The sequence below is a fragment of the Coregonus lavaretus genome (assembly GCF_964263955.1).
Source record: "Coregonus lavaretus genome assembly, chromosome: 12".
Classification (NCBI taxonomy): Eukaryota; Metazoa; Chordata; class Actinopteri; order Salmoniformes; family Salmonidae; genus Coregonus; species Coregonus lavaretus.
Genome location: NC_139999.1, coordinates 46,343,408 through 46,363,699, shown reverse-complemented (window position 1 = coordinate 46,363,699; position 20,292 = coordinate 46,343,408). Strand labels below are relative to the sequence as shown.

The 20,292-nt window shown below is 43.6% G+C and overlaps 2 protein-coding genes across 2 annotated transcripts in view; both read left to right on the top strand.

Moving 5' to 3' along the window:
* The first annotated feature begins 155 nt into the window (after positions 1–155).
* On the top strand, positions 156–12,768 carry LOC311138266 (ubiquitin carboxyl-terminal hydrolase BAP1-like). The gene is made up of 17 exons (XM_084172948.1): positions 156–370; positions 708–737; positions 843–897; positions 1,056–1,188; positions 1,381–1,500; positions 1,605–1,666; positions 1,921–2,063; positions 3,983–4,061; positions 4,152–4,275; positions 4,534–4,681; positions 5,279–5,451; positions 5,651–5,784; positions 6,063–6,532; positions 10,301–10,536; positions 10,826–10,918; positions 11,081–11,153; positions 11,483–12,768. Exons 1-17 carry the CDS (start codon positions 334–336, stop codon positions 11,614–11,616), a joined length of 2,244 nt encoding a protein of 747 aa, XP_084029074.1. The 5' UTR covers positions 156–333; the 3' UTR covers positions 11,617–12,768.
* A 3,133-nt stretch (positions 12,769–15,901) lies between these two features.
* LOC311138863 (protein bassoon-like) overlaps positions 15,902–20,292 on the top strand; it is a gene marked incomplete at both ends in the record, with an annotated part of 129,142 nt that continues 124,751 nt past the window's right edge. Inside the window, one exon of the mRNA XM_084173658.1 lies at positions 15,902–16,080. Coding sequence (XP_084029784.1) covers positions 15,902–16,080 — 179 coding nt within the window. The remainder of the gene's footprint in view (positions 16,081–20,292) is intronic.

Below are 20,292 nucleotides of genomic sequence, written 5' to 3'. Positions count from 1 at the left end.
ATATTTGATTTTAGTTTATGCTGTACTCGGCAACACTAAATAATTTAGTTAATAGCATAGGAATTAGAGCTTGTAATTGTTCATCACGACAAAGTATGGCGCCATCTGCTGGAGTAGTCTTGAATGCGACTCTATCGAAGTCGCACCTAAATGACGTAAAATTAAAGCGTCCAAGCTGTCGTTCTTTTGTGTTTATCTCTCAACTGCGACGTTTTAGAAGTGAATTTGTCTTCGTTCCGTTAGCTAATTGGGTAAAACTTTTGTAGTGTTTCTGTGACGATGGACTGGCGGAGTACTTAGCCAAAAGTCGATGGACTGTAATTACATGCAAAAATGAACAAAGGGTGGCTGGAACTCGAGAGTGACCCGGGTAAGAAGCTAACGCGTTAGCTGCGAATGTTAGCGAACAATTCTTTGTCAGATATAATCTAATCTGCAATCAGAATGTTTGATCATCTCAATATGTTTTACTGCCAGTAAACACATTAATACGTTTAGTAGCAAAAAACGTTATATAGATTGATGCGCAGGGCTATAGATAGTTACTGTAGCTTGTAATATATCAATTCCACACTAGTTAGCTAGTACATTGTTCATTAACGTTAGTTGCACCAGCAGGAGGAATTACCTACAATGTCTCTGTTTGTATGACCGATGCCATTGTGTTACATTTTCAATTAACGTGTGTTTTCTTATGGTGTGTGCAGGGCTATTCACGCTCTTGGTGGAGGATTTTGGTGAGTTGATTTGACTGGTTGGTTGATAAAGTAAACCTGTACTGGATAAGCAGCACATAGTTTGAGCATCCCTTTGTGTATTTTGCATATGTGTTTGTAATGTAGGTGTGAAGGGGGTTCAGGTGGAGGAGATATATGACCTACAAAGCAAGTGTCCAAGGTATGGAGCAATGATCATCAAGCCACTGTCACTGTGTCACAAACTCTGAAAGCATCACTATTATAAGCCCACTGTATATATAGCCTAGGCCTACTAGTGTATAAACCCAAATATGTGGACAGCTTTCTGATGTTCTTGATTCCTGTCCCCCCACCCAGCCCTGTCTATGGCTTCATCTTCCTGTTCAAGTGGATTGAGGAGCGAAGGTCTAGGAGGAAAGTCTCCACCTTGGTGGATGAGACCTCTGTCATTGATGATGACATTGTTAATGACATGTTCTTTGCCCACCAGGTGAGTCTGTTTTAATCCTTGACTATAAGGTTCAGGGCAGTCAGTTTGCAGTAATAGTGATTTGCATGCATGGAGGCTATATTGTTGTCAGAATGTGGTGCATTCCATCATTTCCTACTGTGTCATAGGAAGGCATTGTTTTTCTTTTGAGTTCATTGAGTTCCTTTACACTGTTATTATTTCTGTGCCCAGCTGATCCCCAACTCCTGCGCCACCCATGCACTTCTGAGCGTGCTCCTCAACTGTAGTGGGGTTGAGTTGGGCACTACCCTCAGCCGCATGAAGACCTTCACTAAAGGCTTCGGACCAGAGGTGAGGACACACACACACACACACACACCTACCTCTCTCCTATTTCTGCTGTGGTGTTAGGATTATAATCAAATTTTACATCGCTTTCTTTCATGTTCTTTCAGAGTAAAGGCTACGCCATTGGAAATGCCCCAGAGCTGGCCAAAGCACACAACAGCCATGCCAGGTAGGAGGCGCTGCTGCATATGTCCCTCCCTTCCTACCACTAGGTTTTATTCAGTAGGCACAATGAAAATAAACAGGCTGAAACAGGGAGTAACCTACCTGAAATTGATCAATTAGAAACAGTTGTTTTCATTTTCTGTTGCAAAACATTTTTGCTACGGTGTGCACTAATGAATACAACCCTGATTTGTACAAATGTGACTCTGCCACCCATGAATGATTCTTACTCCTCTTCCTTCTCTTGTTTCCATGGAGACCGGAGCCCAGGCACCTGCCGGAGAAGCAGAATGGGATTAGTGCCGTGCGGACCATGGAAGCGTTCCACTTTGTCAGCTACGTGCCCATCAAAGACCGCCTGTTTGAGCTAGACGGCCTCAAGGCATACCCCATTGACCACGGTGAGACTGCACACTGTGATGGACTAAAGGAAGCAGCGTAGTACTGCTCACTCACGTTGAGACAGCCTAGCGCAGCCTTTCTTAAAGTATGGGTCACGACCCAAAGTGGCTCGTTAATGGTGGCTCGCGATTTGTCAGAGTAAATGTATTATTCTTTCATTTAATTACTGGAATTGATTTGGCCAAGTGCAACTGCGCTCTCTGTTCAGTGCGCTCTCTGCTTAGCAGTGGTGTCTCTGCTTAGTTTGGCAGCTGTGCGAGTGGGAGGGAGATGCCCGTGTGCTTCGCGGTTTACCAGATCTTTTTTCTGCAGTTTTATTGAAGATCAGCAGCAGATGATGCGCTGTCAGCCACTGACTTGTCATTCCCAATAGCCATCACTCACCGCTGTCATCAAATGGACTCAAGCTAGCCACAAGTTCTGACTGAGCTCAATCATCATGAAACGCAAATACAGCGATGAGTTTCTCTCTCTTGGTTTCATACAAACTTTGAGAAATAACGAGGAACCCAGGGAGTTCTTTCAGAACAGGGCAGAATGCTTCAGGAAACAGTGCTTCGACAGTGGAAAAGTAAGTCAGCTAGCAAGGCATTGTTGTCATTTTGTCAACAGGTGACGATAAGCAGAAATAAGGAAGTACTATCTCTCATAGTTGTAGATGTGAGTTTCTCTTCCAAACAATCCCCTTGTACACAGCTAATAGCTAGCTAGCTAAAGTTAGCCAAAGCAAGCAAGCAAGCTAGCTAGCTACTGATAGTGCAACCCTAAGTAACAGTACATCTTACTGTAGACACTTATTGTTGAAAGCAAATCTAAGTTGGAACTGTTGCTGTTAAAATACAAGTAATCATTTTTATTCTGGAATAAACTGATTGAAGCAATATGCTTTTTGAGGCAAACACTCACAGTTCTGGGTTGCTTATCTACAGCAGGAAGCGGTCTCCTGCCTGCCTGAGAAAGCAGTAGATGTTCTGATCCAGTTTGGCACCACATACCTATGTGAGTCAGGGTTCTCAACTCTGGCGTCCTTAAAAAACAAGTACAGAAATAGACTCAATGCTGAGCATGACCTCAGGGTTGCACTGTCAAAAACTGAGCCCAGAATAGACATGATTGTTGAAAACTTCAACCAGCCACACACCTCTCATTAGGACTGTGTGTGTTTTATTCTGGTCTACATCTGTGTGATGTGATCAATCAGTTTATTCCAGTTTAGAATACCATTTTTAAAATTGTATTTTAACAGCAACAGTTGCAACCTTTTTTTCAACATTACTTTCTACAGTAAGATGTACGGTAGGCCTGATCATTTCATCTGTACTGTTACTTAGTGTTGCACTATCAAAAACTGAGTGTGTGTTCTGTTCTTCATCTGTGTGATGTGATCAATCAGTTTATTCCAGTTCAGAATGGAAATGATTTATTGTATTTTAACAGCAACAGTTCCAACATAGACAGATATATAAGAGTGTTTTTAATGGGGGAAAATAAACATGAATAGATATTTATATGGATATTTAATTTCATTGTTATTTGTTTTTGTCTATTTTGCATTTGTTTTAGGCATAAGGGCAATGAAATGTACTGATATATATTTAGAGTTGCATGTTTTCCTAAGCTTGGGTCCCAGGAAAACACAGAATTTCTCGTTTGGTCCCAGGCTGGAAAAGTGTAAGAACCCCAGGCCTAGCGTCTTCATAGAGCTGGAATGTCAAGGAAAGCACATTGCTATGACTTCTCTAATCTACTGTGTGACAATACAACACTTGATGACTACTGTGAGACCACAATGGCTCATTCTTAAATGGCACCCTATCCCCTATGTAGTCCACTACTCTTGGCCAGGGTCAATAGGGTGACCACATGGGCTCGAGATGAAAGCTTTTCTTCTTCCTTCGCCTCTCTCTCGCTCTCACAGGGCCATGGGGAGAGGAGGAGGAGTGGACAGATAAGGCGCGACGGGTCATCATGGAGAGGATTGGCTTGGCCACAGCTGGGTGAGTCCGAGGCCAATCTCCTGCCTCAGTAACACTGAATGAGATGTTACGCACACACACTCACTCACACACTTTTCTTTCGCCTCTCAGAGAGCCATACCATGATATTCGCTTCAACCTGATGGCAGTGGTTCCTGACCGCAGGGTGAAGTATGAGTCCAAACTAGAGATCCTCAAGAGGAACAGACAGATCGTTCTGGAGGGATTACAGCAGGTCAGGAAACACGCACAGAGGAGCCAATTGATACACACACATCCACACTTTCTCACTGGGGTGTATCTGATCAGGTGTGTTCCTTTTAGCTTGCCCGGTGTCCCGTTTAAGCAGAGATTTCACTTTAGGATCAATAGAATGGTCTAAAATGTGCAAACTCTACCCAACCAGTGCCCCTGGCGAGCTAAAACGAATGCACCCATACCAATAGACCACGTGTGTCTGATTGACTTGACTTGAATGTGACCTGTTCTCCAGCTGATCCGGGTCACCCAGCCAGAGCTAGTCCAGGACAGAAAGCAGCAGGACTCCTCCCCCTCGGAGGACACGCCCCCTGCTATCAAAAAAGAAGAGGCAGATCCTCAACCTGTTACATCACAGGGGGCCGAGCAGACTCCTCCCACAGGTATTAAATTCAGCTCCAACCTCCCCAATGTAGATGACCTTTATAGACACGAAGAAGGGTTTCTGTGAGTCCGTTTGTATGTCCCAAATGCCACCCTATTCCATTTATTTCGTTTATAATCGGTTTATTCCAGTTCAGAATGAAAAATGATTTATTGTATTTTAACAGCAACAGTTCCAACCTATACAGATATGTAAGAGTGTTTTAATGGGGGAAAATAAACATGAATAGATATTTATATGGATATTTAATTTCATTGTTATTTGAATTTTGTCTATATGGCATTTGTTTTAGGCATAAGGGCAATGTAATGTACTGATATTTACATATAGTTGCATATTTTCCTAAGCTTGGGTCCCAGGAAAACACAGAATTTCTCATTTGGGTCCCAGGCTGGAAATGTTTAAGAACCCCTGGCCTATGTAGTGCAGTATTTTTGACCATAACCATATGGGCTCTGGTCAAAAGTAGTGCACCATAAAGGGAATTTGATGCCATTTGGGGTTCATCCTGTCTCAGGGTATGATGTGCTGCAACAGTTCCACTGACGTCCATGAATTTCTGACTGTCTCTCCCCCTGTTCTGCGGACGGTGCAGCAGCCCAGTCCCAGTCGACTCCCACCCCCTCAAGCAAAGGGAAGGCCATGGGGAAACCAACCGCCCCATCGGGGAGAGGGGGAGCCACGCAGCCTGTCAACAGCCCCACCCTAATCGTCCCGCGCCTGCCCGCCTTCCTGGACAACCACAACTACGCCAAGTCCCCCATGCAGGTCAGGAGGAGGGGGATTGGTTATGATGTGACACAACTCAAATTTCCTCACATAACTCTCATTAACATCAATGCGTGATGATTTTCACAACAGGCTTGACTTACATACACATATCTCAAGTTAGGATTCGGCCCCATGGACCAATACTATATGTTTGCCGTGACAAGGTAGATGATTGGTTGTTCTCTGTGATTGACAGGAGGAGGAGGACCTTGCGGCAGGGGTGACGGGGGTAGGTCGTCCCCGGGTGCCTGGCACAAACCAGCCCCCTTACTCTGACGATGATGACTATGGGGAGGTAGAAACTGTCACAGCAGCGGGCACACCCACCAGGTCAGCTCCACACAACTAGAGTTGTTCTAGTTCTATGGTCATTCTATTTCTATGGTCATTCTATTCTATTCTGTTTCCATTCTATTTCTATGGTCATTCTATTCTGTTTCCATTCTATTTCTATGGTCAGCTCCATATCGCATGGTGTTTCCATTAAGACTGTGGTAAAGGCCTTAGGTGTTTGGTGTTATTCAGACTAAAAAGCGATGTACCACTTATTTTTAATTGAATCCAAAATGTTCCCCTCGGTACTTGATAGTTTGTGTGTGTGTGTTTAGGTTCAGGCGGAAGGCGGGCCTGCGTTCCCGTACGGGCCGTGTAGGCGGCGGCGGCGTGGAGACCAAGCTGGCGCTGAGTGTCCTGGCCGAGAAACTCAAGAAGGAAGTCCAGAGGAAGGACGCTCTGGCCACGCCCCTCTCGGTCCGCACCGAGGGCCGCACGGGGGGCATCGTGATCACCGCCGCCTCGCAGCCTTCGCCCACGCCCAGCAACGAGAGCACCGACACCGCCTCGGAGATCGGCAGCGCCTTCAACTCGCCACTGCGCTCCCCGGCTCGCTCCCAGGTGGCAACGCGGCCCTCCAGCCCTGTGGCATCCCACCTGTCCCGGGTGCTGTTCGGGGAGGACGAGGGTCTGCTGAGGCTGGATGCCAGACACAACCGGGCTGTTAGAGAGCTGGGGCCCTCCGTCAGCACCGCCCTGCTGCATCTACAGGAGGACGGGGTTATATATGCTGTACCGCCACCCGGTGAGGATGGATGGATGGACGTGTGTGTGTGTGTGTGTGAGATAGGTAGAGTGAGAGACTGGACCTGTGGGGAAGTGAACATGGGCACTCGATTTAAGATTATTATCAAAGAGCAGCTGCTTACCTTCAGACCTAATTACATAAACCATATTAATACCTGGATTATACTAATCTAATACCAGACTGACACAGCTCTGGACATGCAAGAGCTAAACAATGCATTAACTGGTAGGGATGTAACAATTCACCGATACGCATCGGTCCCCGATTCAAATGTTTACGATACAAGTGCATCGATCCGCGGACCACAAACCGATCCAAATGTAGCATGCATCAGTCAGAAAATCGATTCAAACGTTACGAATCGGCGGTTCACGAAAATGTTTTGCTCATATTACATTATTTTTACCTTCTGAAAATACCTCTCATCTTTCAGTGTCGAACTGCATGTAACTGTGTTGACAGTCATTTTGCATGCCGAACAATCCCATGCAATATCGGTAGCTTAGTCAAACTGCACATTGTGCCCAGCTTCACGCGCTGACCAACGCGAGGTAGGCTGCCTGATCTCGCACATCTGCGTGGCACCTTCAGCATTCAATTGCTAAAATAGCTTGCATGATATTAGGCTTTATTAGTTGAGTAACTACCTATATCATTTGCTAGGTTATAGTTATCTATACACTGTTGAAAATTGTGTTTTACCGGAATAGAAGTAAGCTATAGGAGACAGAACTTTCATTGGCTGTACCTGCTGACAATAGATTTTATTTTGATTGTTCACCATCAGCAATAGTTTTGGTAGTTTAGCTTTAAACAATCACTGAGTATACCAAACATTAGGAACAACTTCCTAATATTGAGTTGCACCCCCCCCCCCCCCCCCCCCCATTTAACCCTCAGAACAGACTCAATTAATCGGGGCATGGACTCTACAAGGTGTCCAAAGCATTCCACAGGGATGCTGGCTCATGTTGACTCCATTGCTTCCCACAGTTGTCAAATTGGCTGGATGTCCTTTGCGTGGTGGACCATTCTTGATACACACAGGAAACTGTTGAGCGTGAATAACCCAGCAGTGCTGCAGTTCTTGACACAAACTGGTGCGCCTGGCACCTGCTACCATACCCCGTTCAATGGCACTTACATATTTTGACATTCACCCTCTGATTGGCACACATGTCTCAAGGCTTAAAAATACTTCTTTAACCGGTCTCCTCTCCATCATCTACACTGATTGAAGTGGATTTAACAAGTGACATCAATAAGGGAGCATAGCTTTCACCTGGATTCACCTGGTCAGTCTATGTCAGTGTATATGGTCATTTTTAGATATACAGGGTAAAGTGATAATTGCATAATGAGGACAGCAATCACTTTTGCGAGGTGCACTGCATGGCCAAAGCGAGAGGAGAAGATGGCGCCGTAAAAACGTCCAAATTGTCAAAACTATTCGATTTTGAGATGGGGTGAAATCCAAAGTTGTGCTTTATATTCATTGGCTATGTCATAGCTAATTTGGAATCGATACATTTTGATGCATTACTAGCTCAAACACTTCTGCAGAAATGACAAGTTAATTAGTGGGTGATGGTGATTTCAGAACCAAAGTGGGGGAACAGAAAACTGGCTACATTGCCCCCCTCTAATCTGGTAGTGGGGTGGTACCTAGTCTCCCTTATGGCTCAGCTCAGGTGCCTACATAGTACCTACACCATAGACATACTTTACCAGTCAAAAGTTTAGACACACCTACTCATTCCAGGGTTTTTCTTTATTTTTACTATTTTTTACATTGTAGAATAATAGTGAAGACATCAAAACTATGAAATAACACATATGGAATCATGTAGTAACCAAAAAAGTGTTAAACAAATCAAAATATATTTTATATTTGAGATTTTTCAAATAGCCACCCTTTGCCTTGGTGACAGCTTTGCACACTCTTGGCATTCTCTCAACCAGCTTCACCTGGAATGCTTTTCCAACAGTCTTGAAGGAGTTCCCACATATGCTGAGCACTTGTTGGCTGCTTTTCCTTCACTCTGTCGTCCGACTCATCCCAAACCATCTCAATTGGGTTGAGGTCATCTGATGCAGCGCTCCATCACTCTCCTTCTTAGTAAAATAGCCCTTACACAGCCTGGAGTTGTGTTGGGTCATTGTCCTGTTGAAAAACAAATGATAGTCCCACTAAGCCCAAACCAGATGGGATGGTGTATCGCAGCAGAATGCTGTGGTAGCCATGCTGGTTAAGTGTGCCTTGAATTCTAAATAAATCACAGACAGTGTCACCAGCAAAGCACCCCAACACCATCACACCTCCTTCTCCATGCTTCATGGTGGGAAATACACATGCAGAGATAATCTGTTCACCCACACCGCATCTCACAAAGACACAGCACTTGGAACCAAAAATCTCCTATTTGGACTCCAGACCAAAGGACACATTTCCACCGGTCTAATGTCCATTGCTCGTGTTTCTTGGCCCAAGCAGGTCTCTTCTTATTATTGGTCTCCTTTAGTAGTGGTTTCTTTGCAGCAATCGACCATGAAGGCCTGATTCACACAGTCCCCTCTGTACAGTTGATGTTGAGATGTGTCTGTGACTTCAACTCTGTGAAGCATTTATTTGGGTTGCAATTTCTGAGGCTGGTAACTCTAATTAATTTATCCTCTGCAGCAGAGGTAACTCTGGTCTTCCATTCCTGTGGCGGTCCTCATGAGAGTCAGTTTCATCATAGCGCTTGATGGTTTTTGCGACTGCACTTTAAGAAACTTTCAAAGTTCTTGAAATATTCCGTATTGACTGACCTTCATGTTTTAAAGTAATGATGGACTGTTGTTTCTCTTTGCTTATTTGAGCTGTTCCTGACATAATATGGACTTGGACAATAGGGCTATCTTCTGTATACCCCCTAGCTTGTCACAACACAACTGATTAGCTCAAACGCATTAAGAAGGAAAGAAATTCCACAAATTAACTTTTAAGAAGGCACACCTGTTAATTGAAATGCATTCCAGGTGACTACCTCATGAAGCTGGTTGAGAGAATGCCAATAGTGTGCAAAGCCGTCATCAAGGCAAAAAAGGGTGGCTACTTTGAAGAATCTCAAATATGAAATATATTTTGATTTGTTTAACACTTTTTTGGTTACTGCATGATTCCATATGTGTTATTTCATAGTTTTGATGTCTTCACTATTATTCTACAATGTTAAAAATAAAGAAAAACCTTTGAATGAGTAGGTGTGTCCAAACTTTTTACTGGTAGTGTACGTCATTTACACACACACACACACACACACAGATCCAGCTCAGAGAGACCCAACTCATGAGCTCCATCAGAAGCAGATTGTAATTTTGAATGTAAAATGAATGTGTTTATGCAACAAATGTTAGTGCATCGTATCGAACCGAATCTCATCGATTCGCTCTCTAATCAAACCGAATCGCACTAAAACGTATCGTTCCTGTATCCTATCGGAGCCCATGTATCTAGATAAGTATCAAATCGTCTTGAAAGGGAAAGATGCACATTCCTATTAGCCAGACAGAACTGTATGGAAGGTGACACCGCTGAATCTGATGGTGAGTTAATAGCTGGGATGTGTTCACTACAAACTAAACGGAAGAAAATGGACTGAAACAGGGAGGGACTACCTGAATTTGTCTAATAAGAAACTCTTGTTTTTTTTATACAGTGTGCAATGATGAATCTTTGTTGGGGTTTATTGCTCAATAGATGTTGTTTCTGTGCCTGTGCAGCTGATCCTGAGGGGTCCAAGCGAGAAAAGGCAGGCGCTCCAGAGAAGGTAAAAGACAAAGAGCAAGGGAGCAACCCAGCAGGAAAGGGGGAAGGTTTGAAGGAGGAAGGTAAGGAGGGACCATCGGTGGAGGTGAAAGAGGAGGAGAGCAAAGATGTCAAGCTCAGCAAGGGAAAGGTCATCTCCACGGAAACCATTGGAAGCAACAAGCCCTCAGGGGAAAAATACTCTCCTAAAGTAAGTCTATTTTTTTCTTTATTTCTTGGTAGAAACATCTGGAGATTTCTGTATTTTATGGCTCCTCAATCCTTTTTTTCACGTTTTCTTTTTCTTCTTTGGAGTTATTGTCCTCTTTCCCACTCTCATTTAGTATCTCTTTCTCTTTGTTTTCAAATTCATCATCTTTCGCTGTATTGTGTGTCTATTGGCTCATTCGAGCTAGAGGTTGACTTGCTGTATAGAACAGATTGATGTTATAACCAAATGTCACCTAGTTGATTTCTTCTCTATCTCTTGTTTCCTGCAGGAGCTGCTTGCTCTGCTCAAGTGTGTGGAGGCGGACATCGCCAACTATGAAGTGTTTTTAAAGGAGGAGGTGGAGAAGAGGAAGAAATACAAGGTTATTATACAGAATAATACAGTTCCTAAGTAGTGGGATTAATGAGTTTGATCACAGAAATCCAAAGCTATGTGGGTGGGTTTATGTGATGATGTGTGTGTTATGTGTGGTGTGTTTGTATGTTGTTGTGTTAATGAAAATGTTGAACTGTGTTTTGACCAGATCGATGACCAGAGAAGGACCCATAATTATGACGAGTTCATCTGCACCTTCATATCCATGCTGGCACAAGAAGGTAAGGCCACCTCTCACCCCTTTCCTTTGGTAGAACAAAAGGTGGATTTTCATGCATGCACACACATCCGGTCTTATTCTTTCTCTGCTTATTAGCTAATCCCTGAGTTCTATATTTAACCTCCCTGCTGTGCAGTCAGAGACCCACACTGTCTGAGAGTGGTCCACAAATGGTGCTCTCTCTCCACATCTCCCTCTCTGACAACTGTTTTTATCTGATTTCATGTAGGAAAATGTGATATAACATTTACTAGATCAGAGGCAATTTTACAGGAACCTCTTTAAATCAATGGAGTTCTTTCTGATCTCTCGCTCTCCTTCTCTCCCCAGGCATGTTGGCTAGTCTGGTCGAGCAGAATATCTCTGTGCGTCGTCGTCAGGGAGTGAGCATCGGCCGTCTACACAAACAGAGGAAACCAGACCGCAGGAAACGCTCGCGACCCTACAAGGCCAAGCGCCAGTGACCCCAGGAAGTGCTTGCTTGGGGTCACCGATCACCAATCACAGCAGAGAAAATACAAAAACCCTTGTTGCACTCATGACACTGTCCTGTGACTTCAGGGAGAAAAGGACTCATTCATATTGCTGTATTTTAATGTCAGTCTCTGACTTCATCCAATGGACCATCTGTTGATTAATTTAATCAGATTATGTTTGCTTTACTGTAAGAGGAAGAGTAATTTTTTATCAGATGTATGTACTGTATGTTAGATTGTGTCCCAAGTGGCACCCTATTCCCTAGTGCACTACTTTTGACCAGAGCCCTATATAGTGCACTACTTTTTATGGGCCCTGATCAAATGTTGTGCACTATATAGGGAATAGGGTGCCATTTGGGACAGACACTTAGTCCCCATGTAAAAGGACCTCTGTCTGTGCCATCACACTGTGTACTGGGTCGTGTTCATTAGGCACGCGGCGGCAAACTTTTTTGAACGTTTTACAAAGGAAAACGAAAGTGAGTGTTTGCAATTCCAGGAAGTTCCTCCCTGTTTCAGTCTGGTTTCTTCCATTTGGTGCCTAATGAACACAAAGGTGTGACAACTGATTGTGAGGGACACAGGAAGCTGCTTGGAAGTCTTGGAGTTGGTCTGATCATGTGATGTGACTCCTCTTTCCTGTCAAGAAGGGCTTGTTCACTGCTATTTGCTTGCTTGTATCATGCTTTGGTAGTACTGTATGGGGCGTCCCAAGTAGCTCCCTATTTAGTGCACTACCTTTGGGGCGCTTATCAAAAGTAGTTCAATATATAGGGTATAAGGTGCCATTTGGGACGTAACCTGTATCTCTTTCGAGGTCCTGTAAATGAATGGAGATCTACACGTATTGTTTTTTTTATCTGTAAATTATCTCTAAATTTAGATTCTAATCGTTGGAGAGCATGGTATATGTGTGGGGGAGTGTGTAAGCAGTGTGTATGTTTCTGTACATATGTATCTGTTTGTGTCAGCTCAGCATCAGTGGTAACATAAGTGTTTTTTTTTATCCTAGTCACATGAATACTACAATAAACTCCACAAAAGCACTATTGACCTCACTCACTTCTCATCATGTCATACATAGATGGATGCTCTGGGTCATATATTTGGTGAGATAAAAGAAAATCACATGGACTTGACTTTGACTGCATTTCTTCCATTACTTTAACAGAGACTTCCAACCTCTTAGCAGACCGAGTTAAGTCCGCTACCATCGTCTCTGACCTCAGTGTCACGAACGGAGTGAGCAGAAAGTGAACCTGCTGAGGCGTGAAATGCAAACACCTTACTTATGCTTCGCGCCAATAGGACTCATCTACTTGGTGGGAATTGTAACATGCATCATATAGCGAGGATCGTTACAATAGCTTTATATGTTGAGACATCGCTGGAGCTGGATACTTTTCTAAGGAAGAATAGACTCCATTCCAAGAATGGCTGTCCATTGTACTCCAGAGGGGGAAGCCCAAGACATCATAGCAGAGAAGAGTCGAGACTGAGCTCCAGCAACATCAGTAGAGCAGGGGCACGGTGCAGAAGATGGCCGACAGAATTGAGGAGCCTTTGCTGTGGCCCTATGCGCCAGCCAGCACGACTGGGATGAGTGAGTGAGTGTTGAGAGAATGTCCAAGCTGCCATGCTGTGTAGTTGCTGCCTATGTCCACGAGGTGTAGCAATGACTCCAGGATGTGCTGCTGAACCCCCTTAGTCACATACAGTTATATCATCAACACTTCTCCATGGTCAGCAAGGCCTCTCGCCACATGGGTTCCTTCCAATGGTTTCACTTTGGAGACTTTTAGGCACATTGTACAATATTGATATATGCACCCAGAGAAAATAATTCTCCATCATCCCCTGTGTGTGTTTGCATCCAAAGCTACAGTATCTCGGTCGGTGTACACTGAGTATCCAAAACATTAAGGACACCTGCTCTTTCCATGACAGACTGACCAGGTGAATCCAGGTGAAAGCTATGATCCCTTATTGATGTCCCTTGTCAAATCCACTTCAATCAGTGTAGATGATGGGGAGGAGACAGGTTAAAGAAGGATTTGTAAGCCTTGAGACAATTGAGACATGGATTGTGTATGTGTGCCATTCAGAAGGTGAATGGGCAAGATTAAATATTTAAGTGCCTTTGAACGGGGTTTGGTAGTAGGTGCCAGGCGCACCGGTTTGTGTCAAGAACTGTAACGCTGCTGGGTTTTTCATGTTCAACAGTTTCCAGTGTGTATCATTAATGGTCCACCACCCAAAGTCGACACCATGTAAAGCAGCAACTCAATATTAGGAAGGTGTTCCTAATGTTTGATATACTCAGTGTATGTGTGTGTTTGTATGTTGGTGTGTTAATCAAGATTTCTAACCATGTTTTGACCAGATCGAAGACCAGAGGAGGACCAATAATTATGACAAGTTCATCTTCACCTTCATATCCATGCTGGCACAAGAAGGTAAGGCCACCTCTCACCCACATATCCAGTCTTCTATGAGGCTTGCGTTAAAATATAGGCTAAACCTCAGTTTTGGGGTTTTCTAGGGGAAAAGTGTCATTATGAATGTTGAGTTTATGTATTAAATAGGGCTTGTTCCGGTGTACTGGTTTAACCTTCTAATCTTCATTAACCCAATGGCACTGTCACACCACCATGACAGAGCTGACCATGCACACTAAAGATATAGGGAATAGGGTGGCATTTGGGACGCAGATTCACTCAGAGCCAACAGTGCATTGACATGACTACATTGGAGTTGACATTTTATTTTTTGTTATTTTAGGCAGGAAATTAATGGCGGCAGATGGCGGTATGCTAACCCGATGTTAACGTTTATGCCTTTCCTTAACCCTAATCCTAACCTTAACCTCACTGAAACTATACCTCATTTTAACCTTAACTTAAGCCCTGACCCTATGCCTGTTTTCATTATGCTGCTGCGCTGCGTCTCTTCAACAGCACCCTGGAAAGGCGCGCAGGGCATGGATAAGATAAATATTTTGTGGGCACTGCTTATCTTGGGGCGGCATCAGCACTCACCTAAATAGCCCTTATGCCACTGGGTGAGAGAAGTTATCATTGTTTTTGGGCAGAATAATGTGAGGTGTTATGTGTTGTTAGAGGTGCGTCTTGGTCAGTTTAGCTCAGAAAATGCCGCCCTCTTCAAAATGCCGCTCTAGGCGGTAGCCTAATCCTGCCTAATGGGCCAGCCGGCCATGCTCTACATGATTATTATTTACCACCTATATCATTTATGTTCATTTAAGGTTAGGGTTAGCCATAAGGTTAGCAGTGTGGTTAAGGTTAGGTTTAAAATCTAACTTTAAGAAGATACTTTGTGAAATAGGCAGGGTTTATGACTTTGTGGCTATAGAAGCTAGTGATGACCGGGTTTTTCGCAGGAGTGTGAATGAATGATAGTGGTGCTGAGGGGAGAGATTGTAGATAGCCCTATCAATGATGGAGTAGCCTTGGCTTGGGAGGAAATGACATCCGTTGGGTCCTGCAGAGCTGAGCACAGCGCCTGGAGCTGATCAATAGTCAACTGATCAATAGTCACAGAAACAGTGGCCAGAGAGGACAGACAGGGGGACAGGGAATCTGTCAGCCTCCCAAATACCACCCTATTCTCTATATAGTTTACTACATTTGATCAGAGCCCTATGGGCCCTGGTCAAAAGTAGTGCACTAAATAGGGAATAGGGTGCCATTTGGGATGCATACTCTGTCTAGTGCCCTTTGAGAATGTAGCCTTTTAAAGAGGAAGAGAAAGTGCAGGCTTCATTGAAGATTTGGTAGATTCTATTTAGTGCACATTATTTTCAATCTGTCTCAGAGCATAACAGGTTGCACAACCTGGAGAGCACCACTGTAATTGGTCCACTGTTAGAGAGACAAGCCTCTCCATGGAGCATAGTAGGCCTATAACAAACACTAGGACTACCTACGTAACATGCAGTGGAAAATGGAGATGAATGACAGTTTAATGTTCAGATTGCCTCTTATATTGGAAAATGTATGTTTTTCATAGAGGTTCGGTGGGTTCAAGTGTCTTGGCAGGCGACACAAACGAGGAGTTAGGGCACGCGCCCGTACGTGCTCACTCCCTTTTGCGTCAGCTCGCGTCCTCTGTGCGCGTGCTCCGTGCAGGAAACAGAATTATAGGTGATGATGGCGGAAGGGGAGCAGCGTTGAGTTTCTTCTGAGTTTTTATTCTAACTGTAGAACCCTCTACAACTTCGTTTCTCTCCTCCGAATCATCTCCCGAGACGATGGGGAACGAAGGCAGCATCGAGGGAGAGGGCCAGCCGGGACAGCCCGGCTCCGCTGTTCCTTCCGCGGGGGCTTCGACTTCCATTTCAGCACCAGCAGGCTCTGGACAGCTCATCAAGCCCAGCAATGGTGCGCCAACGGGAGGGACGGGGGCCGGACCCGGCCCGGGGATTAACAGGTACTATCTGGGACAGTTCTCTGCAGAACCGTGACAATAAAACTACATTGTTTCTGTTTCCAGGATATTTATTTATCGTGATGGATGTAATGTAGCGTAGGCTATAGCGGGATGATCAGCTATAGCCTATAGTGGCCGTTTGTCAGAGTGTGGAGAAAATAGGCTACAGCTGGTGTTTTAAATTATTTATTTACAATATCGTTGTCAACACATATTGTCCATATAGGCTAGAGGATTCCTAGTTTTACAATGTAGCCATTTGGTGAATAGGTTACTTTTACAAATGTGATGCAGCAGTCATGCATAAATGGCTGAAACCTCACGTTAATAGGCGGGTAAGCTAAAGGAAGGCAGTCGGCTACTGTATAAGCTATAAAGAGAAGGTAGACATTTTAAATCGTGAATGGTCACAGCTCTATACTGTATAATTATAGCGTGCGTAAGCATATTGTATCCACCAAACTGAAGATTTTCATTGATGAAGATTCCACGCCCGCCCTCGCACGGTGTGCGTGAGATTGGGCCATCAGATTGTAGCTATACTAGAGGGGCCATCTCTTTTTACGATGAAGCGAAACACCACGTTCATACTTTTTACATTCTCTTTTGGTGATCTGTAAATTGTATCCCTTTCAGATGATAAGGGATTCCATTGCTTTTTACACTTTGATTCCACGATGGGCGTGACGTGTGAGGATAAGCAGCTGCAGTGACTATAGTGGTCTTTTCACGTGACATAGAGTCAGAGAAAGATCCATCATTCTTTCGCGATAATGGACCACAACACCTGCTAAATAGCAGTTTAATCGGCGAGCCCTAGTTGAAAATACAATAATCACTTATTCCATAGAGAATATTCCAATAGAAAAATAAATGACAATAGAGTAGTAATATACTGTGCTTTAGAGGCGGGGTGATGGGATGAAAGCATATTGAGTTAACGTGTTTCCATAACTCCTGAATAATTTGTATCGCCACACCTTTTAAATGGTCGGTTGCGCTGTTGGAGCACAATGTAAATAAAACGTAAACATTTTCCCACGGATGAGACAGTAAAATGGATTGTGCAAGCTCGAGTTTGCATGCTACATTCATGATTAATGTTACAACAACGCCGAATCTTAGTGAATCATATGCCTCACGTGATGAAGAATAGTTGCTTTCCCTCCCCATATGGTCTTTTGTAAATTGTATAATGTAGCCTAGCCTACTGTGTGTTTGCTATTAATATTCATTTGCTACTCATCATTCATTTGTAACACACACACACACACACACACACACACACACACACACACACACACACAGAATGCTCAGCTGAAGACCTGTGTGTGTGTAGATAACTGTTAGACTGATGGTCTCTAGCATCAGTGTGACTAGATGACACAAGTTGAAGAGGAGACCAGAATACCATCAGCAGATATTTTCCATGTAGTATGTACAGTATGTAGGCTTATTTTGCATGTACAGTTGAAGTCGAAAGGTTACATACACTTAGGTTGGAGTCATTAAAACTTGTTTTTCAACCACTCCACAGATTTCTTGTTAACAAACTATAGTTTTGGCAAGTGAGTAAGGACATCTACTTTGTGCATGACACAAGTCATTTTCCCAACAATTGTTTACAGACTTATAATTCACTGTATCACAATTCCAGTGAGTCAGAAGTTTACATGCACTAAGTTGACTGTGCCTTTAAACAGATTGGAAAATTCCCGAAAGTGATGTCATGGCTTTAGAAGCTTCTGATAGGCTAATTGACATCATTTGAGTCAATTGAAGGTGTACCTGTGGATGTATTTCAAGGCCTACCTATCTATATCCACAGTAAAATGAGTCCTATATCGACGTAACCTGAAAGGCCGCTCAGCAAGGAAGAAGCCACTGCTCCAAAACCGCCATAAAAAAGCCAGACTACGGTTTGCAACTGCACATGGAGACAAAGATCGTACTTTTTTGAGAAATGTCCTCTGGTCTGATGAAACAAAAATATAACTGTTTGGCCATAATGACCATCGTTATGTTTGGAGGAGAAAGGGGGGTGGCTTGTAAGCCGAAGAACACCATCCCAACCGTGAAGCACAGGGGTGGCAGCATCATGATGTGGGGGTGCACTTCACAAATTAGATGGCATCACGAGGATGGAAAATGATGTGGATATATTGAAGCAACATCTCAAGACATCAGTCAGGAAGTTAAAGCTTGGTCGCAAATGGGTCTTCCAAATGGACAGTGACCACAAGCATACTTCCAACAAAGTCAAGGTATTGGAGTGGCCATCACAAAGCCCTGACCTCAATCCTATAGAACATTTGAGGGCAGAACTGAAAAAGCGTGTGCGAGCAAGGAGGCCTACAAACATGACTCAGTTACACCAGCTCTGTCAGGAGGAATGGGCCAAAATTCACTTCAATTTAAAGGCAATGCTACCAAATACTAGTTGAGTGTACAGTGGGGAAAAAAGTATTTAGTCAGCCACCAATTGTGCAAGTTCTCCCACTTAAAAAGATGAGAGAGGCCTGTAATTTTCATCATAGGTACACGTCAACTATGACAGACAAATTGAGAAGAAAAAAATCCAGAGAATCACATTGTAGGATTTTTAATGAATTTATTTGCAAATTATGGTGGAAAATAAGTATTTGGTCACCTACAAACAAGCAAGATTTCTGGCTCTCACAGACCTGTAACTTCTTCTTTAAGAGGCTCCTCTGTCCTCCACTCGTTACCTGTATTAATGGCACCTGTTTGAACTTGTTATCAGTATAAAAGACACCTGTCCACAACCTCAAACAGTCACACTCCAAACTCCACTATGGCCAAGACCAAAGAGCTGTCAAAGGACACCAGAAACAAAATTGTAGACCTGCACCAGGCTGGGAAGACTGAATCTGCAATAGGTAAGCAGCTTGGTTTGAAGAAATCAACTGTGGGAGCAATTATTAGGAAATGGAAGACATACAAGACCACTGATAATCTCCCTCGATCTGGGGCTCCACGCAAGATCTCACCCCGTGGGGTCAAAATGATCACAAGAACGGTGAGCAAAAATCCCAGAACCACGCGGGGGGACCTAGTGAATGACCTGCAGAGAGCTGGGACCAAAGTAACAAAGCCTACCATCAGTAACACACTACGCCACCACGGACTCAAATCCTGCAGTGCCAGACGTGTCCCCCTGCTTAAGCCAGTACATGTCCAGGCTCGTCTGAAGTTTGCTAGAGTGCATTTGGATGATCCAGAAAAGGATTGGGAGAATGTCATATGGTCAGATGAAACCAAAATAGAACTTTTTGGTAAAAACTCAACTCGTCGTGTTTGGAGGACAAAGAATGCTGAGTTGCATCCAAAGAACACCATACCTACTGTGAAGCCAGGATGACTGATCCGTGTAAAGGAAAGAATGAATGGGGCCATGTATCGTGAGATTTTGAGTGAAAACCTCCTTCCATCAGCAAGGGCATTGAAGATGAAACGTGGCTGGGTCTTTCAGCATGACAATGATCCCAAACACACCGCCCGGGCAACGAAGAAGTGGCTTCGTAAAGAAGCATTTCAAGGTCCTGGAGTGGCCTAGCCAGTCTCCAGATCTCAACCCCATAGAAAATCTTTGGAGGGAGTTGAAAGTCTGTGTTGCCCAGCAACAGCCCCAAAACATCACTGCTTTAGAGGAGATCTGCATGGAGGAATGGGCCAAAATACCAGCAACAGTGTGTGAAAACCTTGTGAAGACTTACAGAAAACGTTTGACCTGTGTCATTGCCAACAAAGGGTAGATAACAAAGTATTGAGAAACTTTTGTTATTGACCAAATACTTATTTTCCACCATCATTTGCAAATAAATTCATTAAAAATCCTACAATGTGATTTTCTGGAAAAAAAAATCTCATTTTGTCTGTCATACTTACAGACATGTACCTATGATGACAATTACAGGCTTCTCTCATCTTTTTAAGTGGGAGAACTTGCACAATTGGTGGCTGACTAAATACTTTTTTCCCCCACTGTATGTAAACTTCTGACCCACTGGGAATATGATGAAAGAAATAGAAGCTGAAATAAATCATTCTCTCTACTATTATTCTGACATTTCACATTCTTAAAATAAAGTGGTGATCCTAACTGACCTAAAACAGGGAATTTTTACTAGGATTAAATGTCAGGAATTGTGAAAAACTGAGTTTAAATGTATTTGGCTAAGGTGTATGTAA